Source organism: Barbus barbus (assembly GCF_936440315.1).
Source record: "Barbus barbus genome assembly, chromosome: 47".
Taxonomy (NCBI): domain Eukaryota; kingdom Metazoa; phylum Chordata; class Actinopteri; order Cypriniformes; family Cyprinidae; genus Barbus; species Barbus barbus.
The window spans coordinates 16,915,888-16,939,165 of record NC_136725.1 but is presented as its reverse complement, the minus strand read 5'-3'; the positions used below and the strand labels follow the sequence as shown (position 1 = coordinate 16,939,165).

The 23,278-nt window shown below is 39.6% G+C and overlaps 3 protein-coding genes and 1 pseudogene across 7 annotated transcripts in view; all 4 read left to right on the top strand.

Moving 5' to 3' along the window:
• Positions 1-2,400, top strand: part of LOC306865380 (seizure protein 6-like) — a gene marked incomplete at its 3' end in the record, with an annotated part of 38,084 nt that extends 35,684 nt beyond the window's left edge. Inside the window, exons 12-16 of the mRNA XM_079409943.1 lie at positions 871-1,062; positions 1,228-1,422; positions 1,916-1,951; positions 2,042-2,150; positions 2,238-2,400. Coding sequence (XP_079266069.1) covers positions 871-1,062; positions 1,228-1,422; positions 1,916-1,951; positions 2,042-2,150; positions 2,238-2,400 — 695 coding nt within the window. The remainder of the gene's footprint in view (positions 1-870; positions 1,063-1,227; positions 1,423-1,915; positions 1,952-2,041; positions 2,151-2,237) is intronic.
• A 3,207-nt stretch (positions 2,401-5,607) lies between these two features.
• LOC306866051 (PHD finger protein 12-like) lies at positions 5,608-13,789 on the top strand. Of its 4 annotated transcripts, none has more exons than XM_079411022.1 (15): positions 5,608-6,078; positions 6,313-6,494; positions 7,913-7,985; positions 8,489-8,915; positions 9,004-9,124; positions 9,237-9,366; positions 9,497-9,661; positions 10,073-10,216; positions 10,302-10,863; positions 10,968-11,072; positions 11,509-11,652; positions 11,727-11,825; positions 11,898-11,980; positions 12,065-12,203; positions 12,388-13,789. In XM_079411022.1, exons 1-15 carry the CDS (start codon positions 6,013-6,015, stop codon positions 12,741-12,743), a joined length of 2,796 nt encoding a protein of 931 aa, XP_079267148.1. In that variant the 5' UTR covers positions 5,608-6,012; the 3' UTR covers positions 12,744-13,789. The 4 variants fall into 4 exon arrangements, with proteins under 4 accessions (XP_079267148.1, XP_079267146.1, XP_079267147.1 ...); XM_079411020.1 differs by having other exon boundaries at positions 10,302-10,890; XM_079411021.1 differs by having other exon boundaries at positions 9,237-9,369.
• Positions 13,790-14,138: 349 nt separating this feature from the next.
• LOC306865881 (dehydrogenase/reductase SDR family member 13-like) lies at positions 14,139-17,420 on the top strand (annotated as a pseudogene). The gene is made up of 5 exons: positions 14,139-14,162; positions 14,822-14,945; positions 16,577-16,851; positions 16,934-17,232; positions 17,391-17,420. The product of its transcript is annotated as a dehydrogenase/reductase SDR family member 13-like (transcript).
• A 976-nt stretch (positions 17,421-18,396) lies between these two features.
• LOC306866215 (dehydrogenase/reductase SDR family member 13-like) lies at positions 18,397-22,984 on the top strand. The gene is made up of 5 exons (XM_079411309.1): positions 18,397-18,577; positions 18,742-18,860; positions 18,927-19,050; positions 19,173-19,499; positions 20,617-22,984. The coding sequence occupies exons 1-5, from the start codon at positions 18,451-18,453 to the stop codon at positions 20,874-20,876; spliced, it is 957 nt and encodes a 318-aa protein (XP_079267435.1). The 5' UTR covers positions 18,397-18,450; the 3' UTR covers positions 20,877-22,984.
• The last annotated feature ends 294 nt before the right edge of the window (positions 22,985-23,278 follow it).

The following is a 23,278-nucleotide window of genomic DNA, read 5'->3' as shown; positions in this document are numbered from 1 at the left end:
TAAATCACACTAAGAAAACTTAATTAGCATGCTGATAATGACTGCATAGATTTAAAACTAGGTCGACTGCCACTTACTGGTGAATTAAGGTTAGTACAAATAATAACCTCCCTATAATGACAGATGCAGAGTCAGTTAACTGTGAAAACGGAAAGTATGTTTTCAGAAACATTAACTGGAAGGTACCTGTGTGGGTTTAACGATGGTGATTTGTTGGTTTGATTTGATAATAATTAGACTGATTTTCTTCTTGAAAATTAATATTATATTTGAACTAATTCCTATTAAAATTTCCTCAACATATTGATGTGCATCACAGTGAAATGAGCTAAAACCTCTGCACAAATGCCTTCTTTTTAAGTATTTAAATGAACTATTGACATAATATAATATTGATATAATTAGTTAATATTATACCTTAATAAAATATACAATTATTAAAAATCATTAATGTTTTAACCACTCTAGTTGACCCCCCCCCCCCCGTTTAGATTTATAAATGTAATATATAATCCATATTTATGTTTAATTATAGCACATCATTATTATTATTTTATTTTTATTTAATAATATAGACAGTTATTATTAAATATTATTTACTTCATTTCACATTTCAAATATAATTTAGACCTAAGTGTGTAGAACACTTTAAGTATATTTAGATATTTATTAATTTATTTTTAATACATTATTAATATTATATGCAATACAAAATGTTCTGTGCAAAACATTTCAGTTCCAGTATAGTTTTGTTCCTCTAATTTTTTTTATTATTATTATTTACTTAACTTAATTCATAATTTTTTTTTTTTCAGTGTTGGGAAATTAAAAATGTTTTCTGTCTTGTTGTTGTGGGTTTTTTTTGCCTAGTTGTGTCATGTGAGGATCCGGGGCTAGTGGACAACAGCCGGAGACTGGTGAGCGGCTCTCGATTCGCTGTGGGATCATCCGTGGAGTACATTTGCAACAAAGGATACTCACTTTCTGGCCCAGGAGTGCTCACTTGCTACAGCAGAGATACTGCAGATCCAAAATGGAGTGAAAGACTGCCCAAATGTGTCCGTAAGTAGTTAAGCATATGTGCTGTTGCAATTATTTCTCAGCATTACAAGAAATGCAACCCTAAACCTGACGTTGTATGCCATCTAGTGGACTTCATGATTACTGCGTTCCAGCACATAGAGTTCATTCCAAGTCAACAGACTGAAATCTGTGTTTTTTCTGTAGCTGAAAGATATGAACCCTGCAGTAACCCTGGCGCCCCCTCCACGGCCATCCAAAGTTCAGAGAAAGCATTCTTCCAGGCAGGAGAGACTCTGAGCTTCACCTGCCGTACAGGTTATGTGCTTCAGGGTGAACCCACTATCCACTGCCTCCCTGGACATCCGTCTCAATGGAGCGGAGCGCCACCTATGTGCAGAGGTACGAACTGCTTTCTTTTCAAGTGGCCTATATCTTATAGCAGGGGTGCCCAACCCTGTTCCTGACGACCGACTGTCCTGCAGAGTTTAGCTACAACCCTAATCAAACACACCTGAAGCACCTAATCAAGCTCCTCAACATTGCTTGTAAATACAAAGGCAGGTGTTCTGAAGCTGGTTGGAAATAAACTTTGCTCTAAGCAGGGTTGAAGACCTCTGTCTTAGAGCATTGGTCTCAAACTCAATTCCTGGAGAGCCACAGCTCTGCACAGTTTAGTTCCAACCCTAATCAAACACGCCTGAAGCAACTAATTAAGGTCTTCAGCATCACGTCAAAATTAAAGGCAGGTGTGTTTGATTAGAGTTGGAACTAAACTTTGCAGGACAGTCGATTGCCAGGAACAGGGTTGGGCACCCCTGTCTTAGAGTATGAGTTTTAAAGCACTGTTTAATGATTCGGGTGTCTCACAGAAGTTGTTATTTGTCTTTTTCAGCTTCGTCAAGAAACAATGAGGAACACAGATTGAACGGTGACGATATTTTTTGTATTATCAAAACATCCTAATTCATAATCTTATTATTATTCTTTTTTAATGTTCCATAAAATGTCCACCTTACAGCTGCTGATTCAGAGTTTGACGTGGAGGGGGTCAACATTGCCATCGCAGTTCTGATTCCTGTAGCGGTGGTGCTGATGCTCCTCCTGGTCGTTTTCCTCTGCATCTCAATGTAAGTTTCAAGGGCAGGGAAAAGGACACTGCTTTTTATTTTGGGGTTTGTTCTTCACTAATAAGGTTGTTTTGTTTGTCTCTGCAGAGCTCAAAGCAAGACTTTTCAGCTCCCTGGGTCGTCATCTCCACCGTATGACAACATGACAGAAGAATCTGCATTTGACAACCCTGTGTATGAGACGGGAGTAAGTATGGATGCCATGAACCTCAGAGACGTGGGCTCTCACAACACCATCGTCCTGTCCTGATCAGCCCTGCCTGCCATTCTGTCATTCCACCTGTTATTTATGACATTGACTTGGTCTGCAGAACAAATAGTATGAATAAACAGAGTTAAATGGCTAAACTGCAAACAGAGAAATATGCTTTTATTTATTCTTTAATGTAGCCGTATCAGTGCCATGTAATGGCGCTACTAAAGAATTAAGGACAAAATATATAATAAAACTGTCTTCATAATTTAGTGCTTAATGTTACATAAAAATCTTTAAAAAATGTATCTTAAGAAATTTATTTTAATGTCTTTTGTTTTAATATTTCAAGTTCAAAAACTTGCTGTATATTCATAACATACAAAGGGTTAGAATAAAATGTGTTAGGTTGAAGTGGAGAAGGAAAGACTCTGGGTCCCTCATGAAAACATTCATTTTAGATGTAAAAATCCGTTTAGGCTCGAGGCTGTGGGTCATCGATATCTAGAACTCTGCAGATGGTGTGTGTGTGCCTCAATTTACCCTCTTCATGTTCTCATATTGGATGTTAATTCTTACTAATACTGGAGTACCTCATATTAACCAAAAAACCATCTCCTAATCATCAAATTACCAATATCTGTTGATTGTGAAAAATGTGAAATGTCTGTTGAATGTGAAAAACTGTCCAAATTCCAGTCGAATGATCATACAATTATTAATGTTTTGTTAAATTATATCTCACAGGATGTTTGTGTTTCAAGTCATTTGTTCACATGTTCATCATTTTGTGTTTCACATCTTCATAAGTTTCCTCTCTTTTGATTCAAATAACAACAAAATGTTAATGAAGCTCTTGAATTAGCTTGCATATTGCACAATACCATTCAGAAAATTAGATTTATTTTTTATTTGAAAGAAGTAGTGCTTCTCAGCAAGGACGCATTCGGTTGATCAAAGGTGACAGAAAAGACATTTACAATGTTACAAAAATGCATAAGGGTTTCCATAAAAATATAAAGCAGCACAACATTGATAAAAATAAGAAGTGACTTTGAGTACCAAATCATATTATTGCATATTTGAATGATTTCTGAAGGATCGTGTGACACTGAAAACTGAAATAATGGCTGCTGAAAATTCAGCTTTGCCTTACAGAAATATATTACATTTTAAAATATATATATATATATATATAAACTGTGATTACATTCTAAAATTGTTCATTTTACTGCATTTTTGATCAAATAAAAGCAGCCTTGGTGAGCAGAAGAGACTTCTTTCAAAAATATTTTAAAAAAATCTAACCCTAACTTTTGAACAAAGTATAATTAAATTTTTTTTTTTTTTTTATGTCACTTCCAAAGCTGTTTTTTTTTTTTTCTTCATTAAATGTTTTTTGCTTCAAGTACAACTTGGATCACCAGCTGTATTTAAGTGGGCTCTGAATGAAGACTTTGAACATTACGACAAAGAGGAACTACTGTACTGTACTGAAATCTGATTTGTTTATCTTTTCAGGATGCAAGGCAATATGAGGTGTGTATGTAAAATTCACCTGTCTTTCTTTTGGCACCTCTCCTTTTTTCTGCTGGGCTCCTGTAAATGTATTTTTCTCCAAGACCTCTGCCAGCACATTAACGATGGTGGACAATAGGGTGTTATTTCTGAGGTTTGTGTTGTACTCTATTTTTTTTTTTGTCTGGTGAAATTCCCCAAGGCTCACACCTTGAGGCTGGAATCACAATGCACTGGATTCTTTGTTTCACATTGGGGAACCACAGAGGTGGAAGCTGCTTTCACCACATGCAGCAAAACCTATGAGAGTCGGGAGAGTGGCTGAGAGTCTTGAGTTCCAGTTGAACTCTTGATGGTGATAAAGCCATTTCTCTATGTATAACTGTCGCTGCATGGGGGCTTATTTGCAGAACACTTTGTAAATAAACGGTCTAAAACTACATTATGGTGTTGTGTATTTATTATGCAGTATAGTCTGTAGCTGTCGAAGTTTTAATTTAAACAAGACTGAAGCTATTTATTGAACAGTAGCTTTATCTTTCAATCATTCTACTGCTGATTTATTTTTATTAGAATAAAAATGAATTTTGTTTTCAATAGAATTAATTTTATTATTTATTCTAAATATTGAATATCTATGAATGCTAATTTATTCTGAATATTGAATTTATATGAATGTAAATTTGAAAATTAATCAGATTACACATAAGGCTTATGATAAATATATAGCCTATATATTATATACATAATTAATTAATAATTGTTCACCGCCATTGTTCGTTGCTCGTTGGAGATTTTAACATTAGTCTATTCCAAAACCATCATAATTAAATTGTTTCATTTCTTCCGTTTCACACATTGGTTCATGACACGCCGGCGACATAACGGACCAATCAGAGGCCAGAGATTTCCCTCACAATACAAAGAGGCTCGAACACGTAAACAAACCGACTAATGGCATCTGCTTTCAAACCCTCGCCAGCTGATGTATTAAACAAGTTCCTCACACCCACAAAAAGGACATACTGACGGTTCCCAGAAAGACTACATCAACGGAGAGCTTTTATTAAGAAGCAGGAAAAGAGCAAGATGGCTCCACTGTTTACGGGTAGTGATGCTCGACCGCGAATGAATCGTTGTTCTGAACCGGCTCATTATAATGATTCATTCGAACCGATTCGCAAATCGTTTTTAAACCACGCGACTGTAAACAATGGATACTTTACCCAAAACCTAAACATCTGTCATTTACTCACATTCATGTAAATTACAAATGAATTAATTTATTTTCTTTAATTACAAATAAATGAATTTCCTTTTCCCCCTCTAGTGGGACCTTTACAATCTATGGGTGGCAGCTTGAGTCACCATTCACTTTCATTGTATAGAAAATACATGTAAGTGGATTTGTCAGCGCCTAACAGATGTTTGGAAGGTGAGTAAATTATTTAAATTTTAATTTTGGGTAAACTATCCCTTGTAAGAAAAAACTTTGGTTGTAGAACTGTAAGGTATATGAAAACCATACACAATGCAAAGTCATTCAGAACAGTATTTAAAATATTTATCATATAAATATTTATTTAAAAATTAATTAATATATAAATGTATAAATGTTAATTATTTAATACAAACCATCACCAATGGCAAATCGGTAAATCGATTCTACTGAACCTGTTCACTAAAGCGAACCGATTCTCTAAATGAATTGGATTCCCAACGTTACTGACGGGGCGACGCATGCGCACACGGGTTTGTGCGTCAGTTAGCGCGAGCGTTCCTTCATCACAACAGAGACGTTCCGCCGTTAAGTCGTTCTTTCACTGGGAGAAAAACGTCTGGTTTTCGCCGCTGCCAGTTCCTCGGAGGATTTGTTCTTCGAGGGGCTTGATGTTTGACGTCTTTCCAACATGGACTTAATGAAAATTTCTGTGTCTTTATTATTCCTTCTCTTGCCGGGCCGGAGTCTCGCACAGCACCGGGGATAGAGGCCTCCGCGCGCCTGCTCGATTAACGGAGAGCCCGCGCGGAGCCACAACAGACACGGGCGGGAATCCCACAGCTGTTTGGAGGTCAGACGCTCTTCATCTGACAGAAGTCGGCGTGTAACGAAGCGGCTGAGGGAGACGGAACCAGTTGGGGCTGGTGTTGATGTGGGGAAAAATGGAGACCCCGACGATCGTGTACGATCTGGATACCTCCGGCGGGCTGATGGAGGTAAGACAAACACGCTCGTGCACTCGTTTCTTCCTCTCTTCGCTGTCCGGTTAACATAGTCAGTGCCGCCGCTAACCCGCTCTCGCTCGCTAATGTCATCCATTCCATAGGCTCCCTTCACACGGGCGCGCGCGCGCGCTCACGGTCACGGCCCAACAATGGCTCGAGCAGCTGATGTGATGTAAGACGCGGGCAGATGTTTCACTAATGAGTTTTTGAATTTGTCTCTTGCAGCAAATCCAGACTCTGCTGGCGCCACCCAAGTCTGAGGATGGAGAGAAACGGACCAGGAAACCGGACAGGAGCACCAGGAGAGCCGGCAGGGCCACCAATCACGATACCTGCGATAGCTGCAGTGAAGGAGGGGACCTGCTGTGTTGTGATCACTGCCCCGCTGCCTTCCATCTTCAGTGCTGGTGTGTGTGTGTGTGATGCTGGAGCTGGGACAAAACTGGGACCAGGACTGTGATGCTTGTTTAGTTGGGGCACATTCATTACAACTAGACGTTCATGAGATTTGGCTGATGTTCTTCTTGCATATCCAGATGGAACATCATGGGTGTTGGAGTTTAATATATGTTGTCTGATGTTTCTTGCACGAGCAGGGAAAAGCTTTAGCATGGAGCTGATAAATAATCATTAACCATAGACATCTGAAGGCCACGACCATGTCTCCATTATGGAGAGATTGAGATTATGAGATGGATTTTCCTTAATCGTCTGAGTCAGTTTGTCAGATGTTTGCACATCTGTGATCAGCTTTGTTTATTAATGTCTGCATGAAATGAAAATTCACTGTATCTGTTTATTTTATTGTAAACAATTCATTCATGCATGTTTCATTTTTTTATTGTTAAAAGACAGACTTCTTTCTGATGACGTAAGTAGGGTTCCGGCTAAACTTTGGCCCTGCAAGCTTTCATCTGCCTCCATTTTTGAGTGCAATCTCCACATTTTAAAATCTAGTCAACAACTGATGCTTAGAACCAAGTCCCTGTCGTACATTTTGTTTTCATATGTGGTAGTCTGTTACAAGCGGATGTACGTCACAGTTTGTAAGAAAAGATCTGTCACTTTCGGTTTTGAATTTCAATTTCCCCTCTGTATTTTTTTTGTTTATTCTGTCTGTTTGGGAGGTGAAATGATTCCATGTGTCTTTGAGGAGAAACACATGCAGCCCATGGGCCACTGGAAATCTGCCACACTGGCCTTCATTTGTGTAGTCTCCAAGTTCCAGAGTTTCTGGGATTGATCAGATGCGCTTCAAAAAGAAACTACATCGGCAAGATCTCTTAATGGGTTTTTTGTGTCGTTCGTTGAATCAGTTATTTGAAAGAACTGCGGGAAGTTAGACCAGGTTTTTATTTGCAATGTTTTTACCTAGTTGTTGAAGTTATATAGAATCTGAGGGCCCGGTGTTTTTAGGCTTCATAACGGATTCTACCACCTACCATCAGTAGAACAGAAGTGTTTGAACGTAGATCTGTTTGCGAATGTGCAATGCATTAGAAAACAGAGACTCCTTTCTTACAGAGAGAGGTATTGATTTACCCTCTCAATGCCGGCTGGGTATAGATAGTTTATTCAAAGTTTCCTCTATTAAAACATCTCTTGCATAGGTGTTTAATGTGGGCATGGTTTTAGAAACTGCCAAATTTATAGTAACACGTTTTTTTTTTTTTTTACATTCAGAGTAGGCTAAAGTATAAAGCTGGTCTGCTCTTCCATCATCATTCATTGTAGTATTGAATGGCTGTGCATACTATTACTGTATGTTTGCTCTGTGCTAAATGAAGCCTGTAGTTTACCTCTGACTTTGTTTACATTTCCCCAGTAACCCGCCATTGAGTAGAGAAATGCTGCCCCCTGGTGACTGGATGTGTCATCGCTGTTCGGTTCACAAGAAGGTTAGTGTCCTGTTATGAAACAACCACTCATGTTATGTGTAGTTTTAAACTTGCCCCTAATTTTTTAATCTTCCCAAGTTTTAAATGAGAATAGTTTATTCAGCAGAGAAGCCTTAAAATCTCCCTGCAGTTTTCGGATAAAATAAAATGGTGTAATGTTTGAAGTCATTTTTTATTTTACATTAACATAATTAGAATAATAGTAATATGTCATTTTTATAACTTTAATAATGTTATACGGTGTAATTTATGTTATTATTATAACAATGTAATTGATGTTATTATTGTATAGTCACACTGAATGAGAGAGAAACAGGTTTTCCTTCTTTTTTTTTATCCTTAGCTAATCACATGCTTGATTATTATATATTTGCTGTGTTTGAAAATTCTTTATACTTTAATTCTACAACATTTTTGTTGATTATTTCAGTGGGCTGCTTTAAAAAACAAAAAGAAAAGAAAGAAACATTTAATCATGTAATTTGTATATTGGCTCTTAACAGAAAAGGGAGCAGAAGAAGGAGCAAATTAATGGTCTGTTGGAGCGGCAGCTGGGGATGCAGACGCCTTCTCCTGCTTCTGAGCAAGAATGTGGGACATTACGTCTGGATTCTTCTGTGGCGTTGGGTGGCACAGGGCTTCGGGCTGCTGTCGCTCAGGTACGACTCTTGGAGAGACGGCCCAGCAGCCGACCTGCGACGCCCAACTCCAACACTTCCTCCACAGACACGCCCACACCGTCTGAGCAGAATGACATGGAGGAAGACCTCCTGGATGTGGAGGATGAGACCCAGGGTTCTGAGCCTGAACTCTCAAATATCACAACCACCCTCAAAAGACCATTTGACCTCCTAATCGCCGCTGCCATGCAAAGGAACCCTACGCAGTTCCAGCTTCCAAATGACCTCACTTGCACGACCGCACTTCCAGGTACAGGACATTCTGATCTCACTTCAAAATAGTGTGAACAGACTGTATGTGATTCTAAGATTCAATGCATCTGTTTTCTTCGTCTCAGGCACCAGCAAAAGGAGACGAAAAGAAGAGTTATCAGCCAAGAGCATTAAACGTCCACAACATGAGCTGGACCATTTTGGACTGGTTCCACTGCCGGTGAAGGTGTGCTACACATGCAGCAGGTACAAGCTTTTATAAATGTATATATATTATTTTACTATTTTCTTGAAAAGCATTGAAAAACATTGACCTTTTTTAGGATATTATACATTAATAGTTGTCTTTTTCTCTCAGGAGCTGTCGATTGGCTCCACTGATCCAGTGCGACTATTGCCCTCTTTTGTTTCATATGGACTGTTTGGACCCGCCTCTCACTGCCTTCCCTACAGGCAGGTGGATGTGTCCCAACCACATCCAGAACCTGGTAGTAAGGAAGCTTGTGCAAAACAGAAACCAAGACTTGTGTATCTTTTGAATTATGGCATTTTCATATGCTAAATTAAAAAAAGACCCTACAAACGTGCCACTCATTCATTCTCCTCCTTTCCTCACAGCTGAACCAGAGAAGCTTGACCCTCAGCAACCGTTGCCAGTTATTTGACCAGTTTCAGGACCGAATATCCCAGCATGCCGTCAAACTTGACTTCCTGCAGCGGATACATCGGCAGCACCCCCCTACACGGCGATCGGCTCATGCCAACAGCAGAAAGACTCTGAAGGTGATCCGTCCTCTTTTAAACTCCCTATTTGACACCAGTGATGGACACTTGGGGAAGTCGTGGTCTAATGGTTAGAGAGTCGGACTCGTAATCCAAAGGTTGCGGGTTCGAGTCTCGGGCCGGCAGGGATTGTAGGTGGGGGGAGTGAATGTCCAGCGCTCTCTCCACCCTCAATACCACAACTGAGGTGCCCTTGAGCAAGACACCGAACCCCCAACTGCTCCCCGGGCGCCGCAGCATAAATGTCTGCCCACTGCTCCGGGTGTGTGTTCACGGTGTGTGTGTGTGTTCACTGCTGTGTGTGTGCACGTTGGATGGGTTAAATGCAGATCACGAATTCCGAGTATAGGTCACCATACTTGGCAGTATGTCACTTCACTTGATGTTGAAATATAGCTTGGTTAATTGCAGGTTCCAGATGCCATAAAGTCACAGTACCAGAACCCGCCTACTCTGATGGCCACGGCAGGAATCCGTGAAGGGGAGCTGATCTGCACCGGCCTTCCAGAATCTTTTGCCCCACAGCACTTAGCCAGTGAAGACGAACAGTGTCAGGTGTGTATAAGCAGCCTGCGGTTTGCTTCTGCTTTTGAATTCAGTATTGTTTCTGAACCAGTATTTTTGTTATGTTTTGGTGTAGTGGCTCAAAGACGTCATCTCGCTGCAGTGCAGCATTATGAGGCATTTATGGAACAGACAAACAACTCCTTGGGATTCAGAGCACACAGAAAAGACTGATCTGAAACTCAGAGACTCTTGCCAGAGTGCTGCCTCAACGGGCAGCCAGAACATTGCTCCAAAAGTTTCCTGTAGCTCATGTACTGATGGACTGTGTCAGAACTGTAAGACCTCAAATGGCCCTGTAGACCGATTGGTTCAGTCCAATGGAATGCAGGGTCCTGATAGAACCCAAGAAAACACCACTGACTATGAAATGTCCCGTTTACACATGCCCACTCCACCCAGCCATGCCAACACTGAAACGGAAACCAAGACTGAGAGAGCCAGCTTAAAGTGCTGTAGTGGCACCGATGTCCCTCCTCCTGCTTGTGTCAAAACTGAGCCCAGCACTCCATCATGTGACCATGAGAAAACTACATCAGCTTCAGACACAGCAGCAGCAAAACTCTCAGGCTCTACTGTATGTTCAGGAGCACATGCTGTTAAACCACAGAAAAGCATCTCAGACACCGGGTCAAAAGGTCAGAAATCTACATCCCCCTCCAGTGGTAAATGCCTACTTTTCTACTTTGATTATTACATAGCGACGCTTTAAAAATGTTGATTGGCTGCTTACTCTTATCAGATGGGAATGCTGTGATGGCAGGCAGCGGTGATGTCTTCTCTTGCACAGAACCTAACATGCTGGATCTGTCCAGACGAATAAAAGACATCATGCAGGACAGCGGAGGTGGGTTTGTGTATGTCTCAGAGAGGAATCTTGTAATCTTTCTGTTTTGCTTTTCAAGTTATGTTGAAAAGACTTTTAAGAGTTCTAAATCTGTGTAGTTTTGTTTATTTTTATGACTTTGGCGCTCCCCACAGTTAAGTGAGTGAAATTAATATACCGCTGTCATAATTACAGTTGATAGCTATACATAAATCAGTCTGCTACTTTTTATTTTTTTTAATCATAGAATTTTATACATGCTCACCAAACTTGAATTTAACATTTGATAGACTACATCTGCATGTTTGTAAACCTGCACAGTTTGGATAAAAAATGTGTTCTATATCAAATTGACTATAGAATAATTATTATAACTATTACTTAAACTATATTAAATAAAACACTTCAAAAGGCGGCAGCATTTTGAAAGCATTCTGAAACCCTGTTTGTATTGCAGAAGTTGAGCTTGGCTCATTGGATGAGAAATTTATCAAGCTCTTAGCATGGCAGCGGATTCAGCAGCTCTTTGAATCGAAAACCTCTCCTGTTGAGAGCAGTTCTCCTTCATCTGTGTCACCCACTCACAGGAAACACAGTGAAGGTATGAGATTCATTATTCGTTGTTGTTTTTTTTGTGTTACCATCAGGGAATGAATTCTTGATGTTTCATTTCAGCCCAAAACAGGGAAGTGCAGGCGAGAGCTTCATTGTATTCGGTCTCGGGAAAGGGAATGGCTGTAAATATGTGCTACAGGAGTCTGTACATCGGGACAGGTGATTATCTTTCTGTGGCTGCTGGAAATGTGTCATCCTACAGTGTTCAGTATAACTGTTTTCTCATTGCAGGTGCTGATATGGACGTGTGCCTTACAAACTACGGGCATTGTAACTACGTTTCAGGGAAACATGCCTGTATATTTTATGATGAGGTATGCGATTTTAAACATTTTAACATGTTTTAAGCACAAAGGAGGTCATTTACATGTGCATACATTTGTTCTCTCCTCCCCCAGAATACAAAGCAGTATGAACTGCTGAACTACAGCGAACACGGGACAACCGTCGACAACGTATTATATTCCTGTGACTTCTCTGAGAAGATGAACCAGAGTCCGTCCAGCAACCTGCTAGCCAAAGTTCAGAACATCATCCGTGAGTTATTTCTCTTCCATTTCCAGACTAGAAGGTCTTTTAAAAAAAATAATAATAATAAAAAATACATTAATCATTTAAAATAAAGTCATTAACATGCATTTAGAAAATAGAGAGGCTGATTTCCATTTCATGACAACTTTAAAAAGAGTAAGCTTCGATATTAACTCAAGTGTGTTTATAGGACGCTGCAGGAAAAAGGAACAGGAGGAGTCTGCAATGGGTGTGGCTTTGACAACAGAGGGCGGAGTTATGAGCTGCCAGTCCCACAATGCTCCCATCACTCCCTGTAACTGTAAAAACAGCGGCTCCAGTTTGATTGGAGGCAGTGGTGCAGGATGGGAAGGTACTGCGCTCCTCCATCACGGAAGCCACGTCAAACTGGGCTGCTTGCAGTTTATATTCAGTATCACGGAGTTTGCCAACAAGCCACTTCAAGAGGAGCTCACCACCTGCAGCCTCACTCCCACACCTGGCCAACAGGGGGAGCAGCTGAGCAAGGCCACATCTCCTCCGCTCCCACCCAATCTTGTAACTTAACCCTTAAAGTATCAACTTGTACAGTTTAAACGATTCCTAATTTAATTGTTTATACACTTGCATGAAGTGACTTTTTTTGTAGTTTCTTTCAGACTCTTTTGGCAGGTTGCAAATTTTCTTGTCTCAATACAAGACTTGCATTTTTAAAGGGAAACTTTGATCATCCTCTATGCTCAGAACAAATGAGCAGTTTTCACACGTAAAAAAAAACAATCAAAACATGTTCTATTTTGTGCCAGTAACAATAGTTTTTATATAAACACGCATTTTCTTTTTTTCACATAAAATACGGATGCTTTTATTTATGTATGTCCTCTGGAGCGCAGTCAGACCTGGTGTTTCTTTAGCGCGACACGTGACTCATGTACATATGTGTTAGTATCTATGTGAATAGCCAGAGATCCACAGGATTCAATACGCAAAAGTGCTCCAGTTTGTATTATTTTTGTTGTGCACTATTTGGTTGCTGTTGAGTCCTTTTATGTGTCTGTTTCATGTGGTTCTGTAATTAGTTTTCACCAGGTTCTTGTGTTAAACTATGTAAATACAAACCAGATTTTAAATAACATGCTTTAGAAATCCTGTTAGCTTGGGTTCATGTGTCATGCTTGCTGATTCGATCACGGCCTGCTCTTCTGCAAATATTCAGATGCCTGCCTTGTGCATGATGTACATGATATTGTTGGTTTAAGAAAAGGGGTGCTATTTAAAAAAACCAGACTTTATCATCTAGTGTAAGATTGGACAAGGATGAATGGGATACATTTACAATGGACTGACATAAACAAGGGGTTTCAATCTTATAGACCCCACTGACACATAAAGAGACCATCCTAAAATTTTAAGGGAGCTGTATATATTTCTTTTATAAAGACCCAATTTATACAGTGAAGAAGTAATATAATAAATGTGGAAAATATTTAGTTTCTAATACATTATTTTTATCTGTTGATTTTAATCCATTTTATTATTGTATACCAAATTTGTATTTGATTTTTTTTTTTTTTTAGTCAACTGATTTGTTTAATAAAAAATTATCTTATTTTATATTTCTCCCCCCTAAACTTTTCCATGGACCCTTGTTGCCCCCTTGAGGTTCCTGGACTTAAACCATATCAGGGGACCAGAATACCTTGCAATCTTGAACACTCCAGAAACATGGACATGATTTCAAAATCTCAACAACAGAAGCCACTTAATAGCAACGTGGTCGAAATCACTCTTTGAATCAAAGCCTGTCGATTGACAGTCCCACCTACTGGCCGGAAGCAGTACTGTGCAACAGTGTAAAACTGCTGTAAGGTAAATTAACAAGCATTTTTGATTTTAAAAACTCTTAACAAAAATGGAAATAAGGGTCCTGAGACGTATTTTTAAGTTAAAAGATATTTTAACATGACATGGCAACTTAAAAACATGGTGCGAGAAGCTGAAAAAGCAAACGAGGCGTAACGGTTAGACTTCTGTTGAACACATGATTTATGAGTCGAAAACAACATTTTTCAAGTGCAAGAAATTATATTAAAAATGTATATTTTTTTACGTTACAAAGTGAGTGAATCTTCAAAAGGAACACAGGCTTTGGACAATACATATCGGGTTTAAATCCCCAAAGTAATATAGCAGATTACACGACGACAGTACATCTGTTATCTTCTAGTGTCTGAAGTCTGCAGTCTTTTATTTGATATTAAACAGAGCTTCATTATGATGGCTGTTTCTTGAATGCTGAACTTAAAATCATCATTAAATTGCACAGCCTAATTGACTCTCCCATAACACCTTTTAACCTTAGAGTTTTTTAAATGTAAGTGACACTGAGAGTCAGTAAATAAATAAGAAATTCATTACCTCACTGTTGTAGCCAACTAATATTTCCTTGTTAAAAACCTTTGCTCTTATAAAAATAGTACTTTTATAAATAATAATAAATGAATAAAAATTGAGTCATATCAGTAGCATGCCGTTTTATTAAATCTGTGATTCTGATATATAAATTTCCAGAATTAATGTAGGAATGTATTAAATCAAATTATGTATGCATGTGAAATCAATGAACTGATGTAACTGGCACACAGGAATCAGGAAACAAAGAAGTCTTGTATATGCATTTGGATCTGGCCAGTCTGAAATCAGTGAGGTGTTGCGCTGAAAACTTTCTCAAGAAAGAATCCTGATTGAACATTCTTATCAACAATGCAGGTAGCTATCAAAAATATGCAATTGCAATGATACAGTTAGTACATTTTTAAAGGGGTGATGACATGGATTTTTTTTATATGTTCTTTGAGGTTTACTTAGAATGTTAATAAAGTTGTTGTTTTTTTCAGATTTATTTTTCGGCATTTTCTTTTTGCGTTATTATGATAGCACAGTTATTAGACCGGAAGCAAAGTGGGAGAGAGGGGAAGGAATGGGATCAGGAAAGGTCCTTAAGCCGGGACTCGAACTCGGGACACCTGAAGCACAACGGCGCTATATATTGGCGCGCTACCCACAAGGCAATTAGAACTAATATAATGTTAATTTATAAAAAATTAAAAAAATATGTGGAAAAATTATTTTCAACTCTCAATTCTGACCCCCTGTCTAAAGGCCTGTTCACACCAAGCACGATAAAGATATAGTTCTAAAAATTGTTCTCAATATTAAAGAATAGCAGCGAACACACCACAACTATTACGATAAAGGCATAAAGAAACGATATTGTTGGAATTACTTCCAGAACGATTTTTTTTCGAGCTGATGAATGATAAAAACAATGACAGCCAATCAGAATCCATCCTGCTATAATTTGCTCGAGAATTTAAAGTGGCAGACGCACGTGCGCTTAGAATAAACAGACGGTATTGTTCGCTGGTGTGGACACTAATATCAAATTATCTTTATCGTTATCGTGCTTGGTGTGAACGGGCCTTAAAACGGGCCTTTGGTGCTGGGGGGCCGGTGTCCTGCGGAGTTCAGCTCCAGTTTGCCTCAACACATCTGCCGGGACGTTTCTAGTATGTCCAGTAAGAGCTTGATTGAGGTGTGTCTAATTGGGGTTGGAGCTAAACTCTGCAGGACCGAGTATGGGCATCCTTGCTGTAAAGTGAAGTGAAGTGAAGTGAAGTGACATACTGCCAAGTATGGTGACCCATACTCGGAATTCGTGCTCTGCATTTAACCCATCCAACGTGCACACACACAGCAGTGAACACACACACACACCATGAACACACACCCGGAGCAGTGGGCAGCCATTTATGCTGCGGCGCCCGGGGAGCAGTTGGGGGTTCGGTGTCTTGCTCAAGGGCACCTCAGTCGTGGTATTGAGGGTGGAGAGAGCGCTGGACATTCACTCCCCCCACCTACAATCCCTGCCGGCCCGAGACTCGAACCCACAACCTTTGGATTACGAGTCCGACTCTCTAACCATTAGGCCACGATTTCCCCCAAATGACCTGTTCTAAGGGGCGGGTCCTTTAAGGCTTCTCAGTAAAATTTCTAACCAGCATGCACTGCTTCAAGTCAGATTTCGATCGATCTGTGCAATGCTGCATTAAGTCAAACACACCTAGTATTAGCAAATGTTTGTGCCCGGGTGATGTCATCTTGCACCTCAGATCCAAACGAGCCGTTTTTGGAGCTTGACTTATATGAATGCTTTGTTTATAATGAGAGGGCATTTTAAACTATGAAACTTGCAGGATGTTAATGGTACAAAGACCTCTCATATGCCAAAAGATTAAGGCAAATTTGATTTCTCATGTCATGACCCCTTTAAGATAACTAGTTCGAAATCTGCCTTTGATTTAAAAACATTATATTGTTTGTTTTTTCTGTGTTTGTAGGACTTGTAATTGGTGGCAAGACTGAAGATGGCTTTGGAAGGATCTTTGGCGTCAATCACCTCGGTCACTTTCTGTTAACCATCCTACTGCTGGAAAGGTTAAAAGAGTGCGGCCCCAGCAGAGTTGTGACAGTCTGTTCGAACTTCGAAAATTGATTTCGACTGCATCAACACTGATGTTATACAATCACAGCAAACTCTGCAATGTCCTCTTTACACATGAACTGGCCAAGAGACTCAAAGGCACAAACGTCACCTGCTACAGTCCTCATCCAGGTCAGCCTGTGTTTTTTAATCTCTAAAAACACTTGATAAAATATTAAAGCTCATATGTGATCAGTGCTGATTTATTTTGTAGGGCCCATCAAAATAGACGTCGGCCGCCACATAAATATATGGTGGCGGCTTTTCATGATACCGATTTTGCTGCTTTTCTTTTCGGACGAGGAATCCGGAGCTCAGACGTCTCTTTACTGTGCACTTGAAGAGGGTATTGAACCCTTGAGTGGACGCTACTTCTCTAGCTGTGCAGTGCAGAATGTTACCGCAAAAGCCAGAGATGATGCAGTAGCCAAAAAGCTTTGCGAAGTCAGCGAGAGGCTTGTTGGTTTAGCCCTCATCAGTTTCGTTACACCTCTATGGATTTGCACTTGCACGGTCTGTTTAGTGGCACCTGTGGACAACTGTGTTGGAGAAATCTGTGTTTCTGCATATTATAAAAAACCCGTGTCAAACGTTGCAGTTCATAACTTGCATACCACAACAAAAAAGCTGTTTAATTCTTCTAATAAAACCGTTCTTTGATTGTTTTACAGATTTGCATTTATGCAAACATCACTAATTAGCAAACATCTTTTGAATGCAACACAAACTGCTGTGTATATGATACGTTTTCACTTCCTGGAGTTTATGGGACCAGGTTTCCACTACATAAATCATGTTGCTTTGTCATACCAGAGTAAAGACGTAACTCACTGGGTGTGCCTGGGGATACCGTGGCCTTACTGTGTTGAATGTGTCACCTCTCCCAGGTAGAGTATGTAATTTATTTAGTGATGGAACAATATGTATCATCACCTGTGGATTGCAGGTGTCAAAAATACGTCAAGGGAGCCCAGTTACTCAAGATCTCCATGATAATATGAAAAACTCAAAATAGTTTGGCACTAAGTTTGTTGGTGATGTCATCCCTACTAGGTAATTCAAACCATAAATATGTATATATATATATATGATTCAAACAACATTCAATCACTTCTTTCAGGTTTAACAATAACTACAAACTTATATATATATATATATATATACATACATTTTTAAGAAACATGACTGGTGTAATGGCTGCTGAAATTCAGCTTTGCCATCACCAGAATAAATCACATTTTAAAATATAGTATGGTAGGTAGACGTAAATGATTTAATTTTCTCAATTTTAACACAAACTGGCCTTTACTGTATTTGGTCAAAAATTGTGTGTGTGTAAATTGTTTACTTGTGATGAATATTTAATATTTGTTGGCAAAAATGTTATACAAATCAGGGATCAAACGGTATTTAGACCCATATTTTTGTAAAATAAAATTCAAAGATCGATCATTATGAATGTGAAAGCACCATTGTGTCAAAACAAAAGTACCCCGTTTTCAAGAGTTTCCAGCTCTACTTTATACCCCATTTGCTAATAAAACATGCCACGATATTACGATAAACGAGCAGTCTTTGGCCTTGGACGGTCTACTCTCTTGAGCATGTGCAAACCGGTTTCGTTGAGAACTCGTGGGGTGATGGAGAGAAAAACCACGGACCGGTTTATCAGGCTCTAGCCCGGGCGGAGTACATAAAACCGCCCGCAGACTCCTGCAGTAGATCACAAACATGATCCATCTTATCATCGCCGGTGTGCTCGTCGCAGCTCTTTATGTCGTCTTGGTGGAGACGTTGTTTAAGAAATCAAAATGTAAAGGAACCGCTGATATGACCGGGAAAACGGCCATTATTACAGGTGAGGTTTTTTGATAAACATTCTTATAGAGGTAACTGCAAATCACTTCTGGAAAAGTGTCGCGTTAAAACGAGCGTGTCATGCATTCTCTTCAATATATGACTGAGAAAAGCCTGCAGGTGTTTTAGTTTTGGTCTTGAGAGATGTTTGGTTTGATGTTTCAGGCGGGAATACTGGTATCGGGAAGGCCACAGCTCTAGATCTGGCAGGTCGTGGAGTAAGAGTAATTCTGGCCTGCAGAAACCAGAAGAAAGCTGTGGCAGCTATAAATGACATCAAGAAGGTGAGGACCATCACTGATTCAACCACTGAGTTTTGAGTATTTACTGAAGCCATATTTGTTGTTCAGGCCACAGGAAGCAATGACATCCTGTTCATGCAGCTTGATCTTGGAAGCTTCAAATCTGTGCGAGCTTTTGCTGAGAACTTCCTCAAATCTGAGTCAAGACTGGACCTGCTCATCAATAATGCAGGTAAGCCAAACCATCAATACTGTTTCAAATCAGATTGTAAGCAACGTCTGGCTATCTTGATTGAGCATTATCTGAATATTATGGGGAACGCGTGGAACTGTATTCAAAGGTTTTATGTTTAGGTCTTGTGGCGGATGGTCGAACCGAGGATGGTTTTGGCATAGAGTTTGGTGTCAACCATCTTGGCCATTTTCTGCTCACATGTCTTCTGCTGGATCGTCTGAAGGAGAGTCCTGCTGCTCGTGTTATCACACTATCCTCCATGGCCCATCGCTGGGGCAAGATTGATTTCGATTCTCTTGGCGCCACCAAAGACCTGGGCTCAGGGAGATACAGCTGGCAGTTCTTCCAGGCCTACTGCAACAGCAAACTCTGTAACGCCCTGTTCACTCACGAGCTGGCTAAGAGACTGAAAGGCACAAACGTCACCTGCTACAGTGTTCATCCAGGTAAATCATACTTGAAGGAATGGTTTATAAAGTTGAAGATCTGTCATTATTCACCCACCCTCATGTTATTCAAAACCTGTATGACTGTTTTTCCATTCGTTGTGCATTACTCAAATTCCTCTTTTTGCGTTCCACAAATGAAGAGTCATAGAGGTTTGGAATGTCACAAGGTTGAGGAAATGATGGTCGATTTCATTTTTAGGGGAACCGATCATACTCAAGTTCACATTCACTAAAAAATGAAGTTGACGAAACTTTTAGATTATCGAGGTTCCTTTTACAAGAAAATACAAAGTCTATACAGTCTTTCTACTTCTAATTTAATTTGTCACTTGCCATTTCTTTTGTAGTTATTTGAATTATAAGAATATGACAACAAATTTCTCAGTGAAAATTGTTTCTACACCAATTTTTTTCAGTGTTCTTAAGGTGGGGTCACAAAATTAAACTGTCCAAAAAAAAAAGGGGTATGTAGTCAGTAGTCACATAGAATTCACTTTCAAACCAAGCAGTTTTCTGTTAGTCAGCGTGGTAAATCTGTAAAAAAAAAAATAAAGCCATTGGGAAATCTGCATGGAGAAAAAGTTTTGCTGTCACACAAAGTTTCAGATCGTGCGGACTCCTTTTGAAATAATTGGATTTCATCCACAAAGTGGTAAATATGGCCACGCTTTTTTGACCATACATTGACAGAAGCCCCATCCGAAAGTTCATACTGTCTAGTCACATGACCTACCAGCATCAGTTGCCACTTGAGTGCCATTCACAACTTCTTGTTTACTATTCATGAATACGCACTTATTTGTTTGTTTACGACCAACTGGATACATTAGGTTGCAAAATCACATTCACAGTGGGAATGAAACCATTTAAAATGAAGAATAATGCCATGAGTAAAAAAAAATAAGAGTGAATGAGAACCATATTTTTTGTTTGTGTGAATTCCAGATCACTGATGCTAATCTAGCCTATCATCTGGAATGCTCAAAGCCATTTCCTGTTTTTTGAAAAACCTGATAAACTTGTATCTTAAATATTCTCTCTATAGAAGATGTTTAACCATCAATCAGTTGTTCAGTTAGGTTAAACAAATACATATTGTATCACCCTTTTGCAGGTGTTGTAAAGACTGAGCTCTCCCGCCATGTGAGTCTCTGGCAGAAAGTTTTCATCGAGCCAGTGGCTAGACTGCTGTTCCTGGACCCAAAAACCGGAGCCCAAACAACTCTGCACTGTGCTGTTCAGGAAGGAATCGAGCATTTCAGTGGACGTTATTTCTCCTGCTGCGCTTTGGAGGAAGTCAGTACCAAAGCCAAAGATGACGCGGTGGCCAAAAAGCTTTGGGAAGTCAGTGAACGACTGAGTGGCCTTTCTTAAAGCCAAAGGAACTGTTTTATTTCTGGTGACTGTCTGTGAATTTTATTTATCCCTAAAGGGGAAAAAAAACCAAAAAACGTATGAAGTGATGAAACTGACTGTGGAATTTTTGCGTTTATGGACGCACAATTATTTACAAGGTTTACAGCTTTTTAATTTCTGTTACATTTACTTCTGTATGCTGGTATGAGTTTTATTGTATTAAAGTATCTAATGGAATCACTATTATACTGGATGGTTCTTTATTGTATGAATTATGAAACTATATTTGATATGAAAGCAAAACTCAAACAAACGTGGGTGATATACAGTAATTTTTGCTTGGCCGATCCCCAAAGCGTGCACCTTTTGTTACAAATTGCCGATAAGACTACAACGGACAGTCAGGACTGCTGAGAGGATTATCGGTGCCCCTCTACCCAACCTCCAAAATCTCTATATCTCCAGAGTGAGTAAAAGGGCTTAGAAAGTCACTCTGGACCCCTCACACCCAGCTCACTCTCTCTTTGAACTGTTGCCCTCTGGCCGGCGCCACAGATCACTGAGCACCAGAACAGCCAGACACAAGAACAGTTTTTTTCCCCCAGGCCATATCCCACCTGAACAACACATAACACACCCCAGTACTGTACATCTGTAAGTAACTCATCAAACCCTCATCTGTACATACGACATATTCAGTTCAAATATTCAAATATTTTTCTTTTCTGTATATTTGTACTTTTATTACTGTTGTTATTTATAATTTATTGTCTATTCTCTTCATTATTAGTGTTTTTATTACCTTAATTATATGTTTTCTGCACTATGTTTGTACTTCTGTACTGGAAGCTCCTAACACTAAGACAAATTCCTCGTGTGTGTGTGTAAACACACTTGGCAATAAAGCGCTTTCTGATTCTGATAAAACTCTCTGCCTCGTGATCTATCTAGTAGGCCTATAGCCTCACGTAACTGCAGTTCTTCTCACAGTTGAGACTTTTTCTAGCATTTTTTTTTCTCTGCCAGACGTTAACCAAAAAGTCTCCTAATTCAGTGTTTATTTCTCGCAATTGTGGGAGGAGACTGGCCAGCAATCAGTTTCAGGTGCAGGTGGCTTGTCATATGATCAAGAACGCGTAAATGGTTTTTGCAACAACAGGTGGTGTTTTCTGCAGTTTTGCTGTGTTTTTGATGTTGTGCTTGACGTGCAGCCTCATACCCTTTCACATAGTTATGTTATTAGCTGTGTGGTTTTGTTTGCGTTGAGTAACTGCACCTTGACAGTGCAATTCCATTTTTAGGTGATCTTTTCTTCTTTTAGGCTGATTATTTAAGAGGTTTTTATTCTCTGTCTGGGAAGCGGGCAGACAAATATTTATTGCTGCGGTACCTTCAATGGGCTGACGGCCGTGTTGGAATGCTGAATAATGGTAAATGCAGCATACACTTTATTGAGGCCGATTGCTTATTAGTTTGATGCAATACATGAGAACTTATTTGATGTGGTTAATATCTGTGCTCTTGTTTTATAGTACCTTTTGTCTATCATGTTTGGGGATTGAGAGCTGAGATTGGGTAACTGTGCTGCAGTTGTACTTTCGATAAAGTAGGTTTTGTTTTATATTGCGGGCTGTCTTGATGTGTATTAACATGCATGTTTTCTTTGTTAAAGGGGCAGACCAGCCACTGTTTCTTGTCTATTTAAGCTTTATATTGTTGTTTCTATTTGATATTGATGATTAATGTGATTATATTAAATATTGTGCGTGTTATTTGCTTTTTGTTTCTGTGGTGGTTCTATCCTCTTGTGTTACAGTGCTCCGTGACTTTGTACAGGGCCGGGCCTGCATCGGCACTAAACCTCCTTCGGTGTAGGTGATTTGGGTGGAGTGGCACTGCTGTGTGGTGTGTACTAGAAGGTTGGCACTGAAATAGTTATTTATTTGCACTGTATGCTGTGGGTTTTCTTTTTTTTGTCTCTTACAGGTGGTAGGAGGTTCATAAGAGCAGGCCCGACTCTCTTGCAGTCTTGAGGAGAGCTATTTCCTACTTTTGTGGATTTTATTATTGATACGTTTTAACATTTGATGGTCTGTGTTGGACAATAAAATTGTTTTTTTACAAACTACATTGTTGCCAAGAATCAAGTATTGCGATTTGTGAAGGGCTCCTCCTGCCTTAAATAAGGTGGAGTAGTTAGCTTATATTTTCTACACTCACAATACTCGCTTTTTCTTTTCTTTTTTTCACAGAATTGCGGGGGAGTCCAAATTGACAGCTCTCAAAATTCGTGACCTTGTTTGTGAACATCTCAAACTATATGAGATTGGGCCTTGTTAATATGCCCTACACCAAACCCAACCCTAAACCTACCCTCCCTCTTGGAGCTGTCCCAACCTACTTGCGGCGTAAGTTCCTCC

Excerpts from the sequence above, each read along its gene's own strand:
- LOC306866051 (XM_079411019.1), top strand. The coding sequence starts at position 6,013 with ATGTGGGGAAAAATGGAGACCCCGACGATCGTGTACGATCTGGATACC. Across the intron at positions 9,125-9,236 it reads GTGTGCTACACATGCAGCAG|GAGCTGTCGATTGGCTCCAC; the intron begins GTACAAGCTTTT and ends TTTTTCTCTCAG. Across the intron at positions 12,204-12,387 it reads CAAAGTTCAGAACATCATCC|GACGCTGCAGGAAAAAGGAA; the intron begins GTGAGTTATTTC and ends GTGTGTTTATAG.
- LOC306866215 (XM_079411309.1), top strand. The coding sequence starts at position 18,451 with ATGATCCATCTTATCATCGCCGGTGTGCTCGTCGCAGCTCTTTATGTC. Across the intron at positions 18,578-18,741 it reads GAAAACGGCCATTATTACAG|GCGGGAATACTGGTATCGGG; the intron begins GTGAGGTTTTTT and ends TTGATGTTTCAG. Across the intron at positions 19,500-20,616 it reads CTGCTACAGTGTTCATCCAG|GTGTTGTAAAGACTGAGCTC; the intron begins GTAAATCATACT and ends ACCCTTTTGCAG.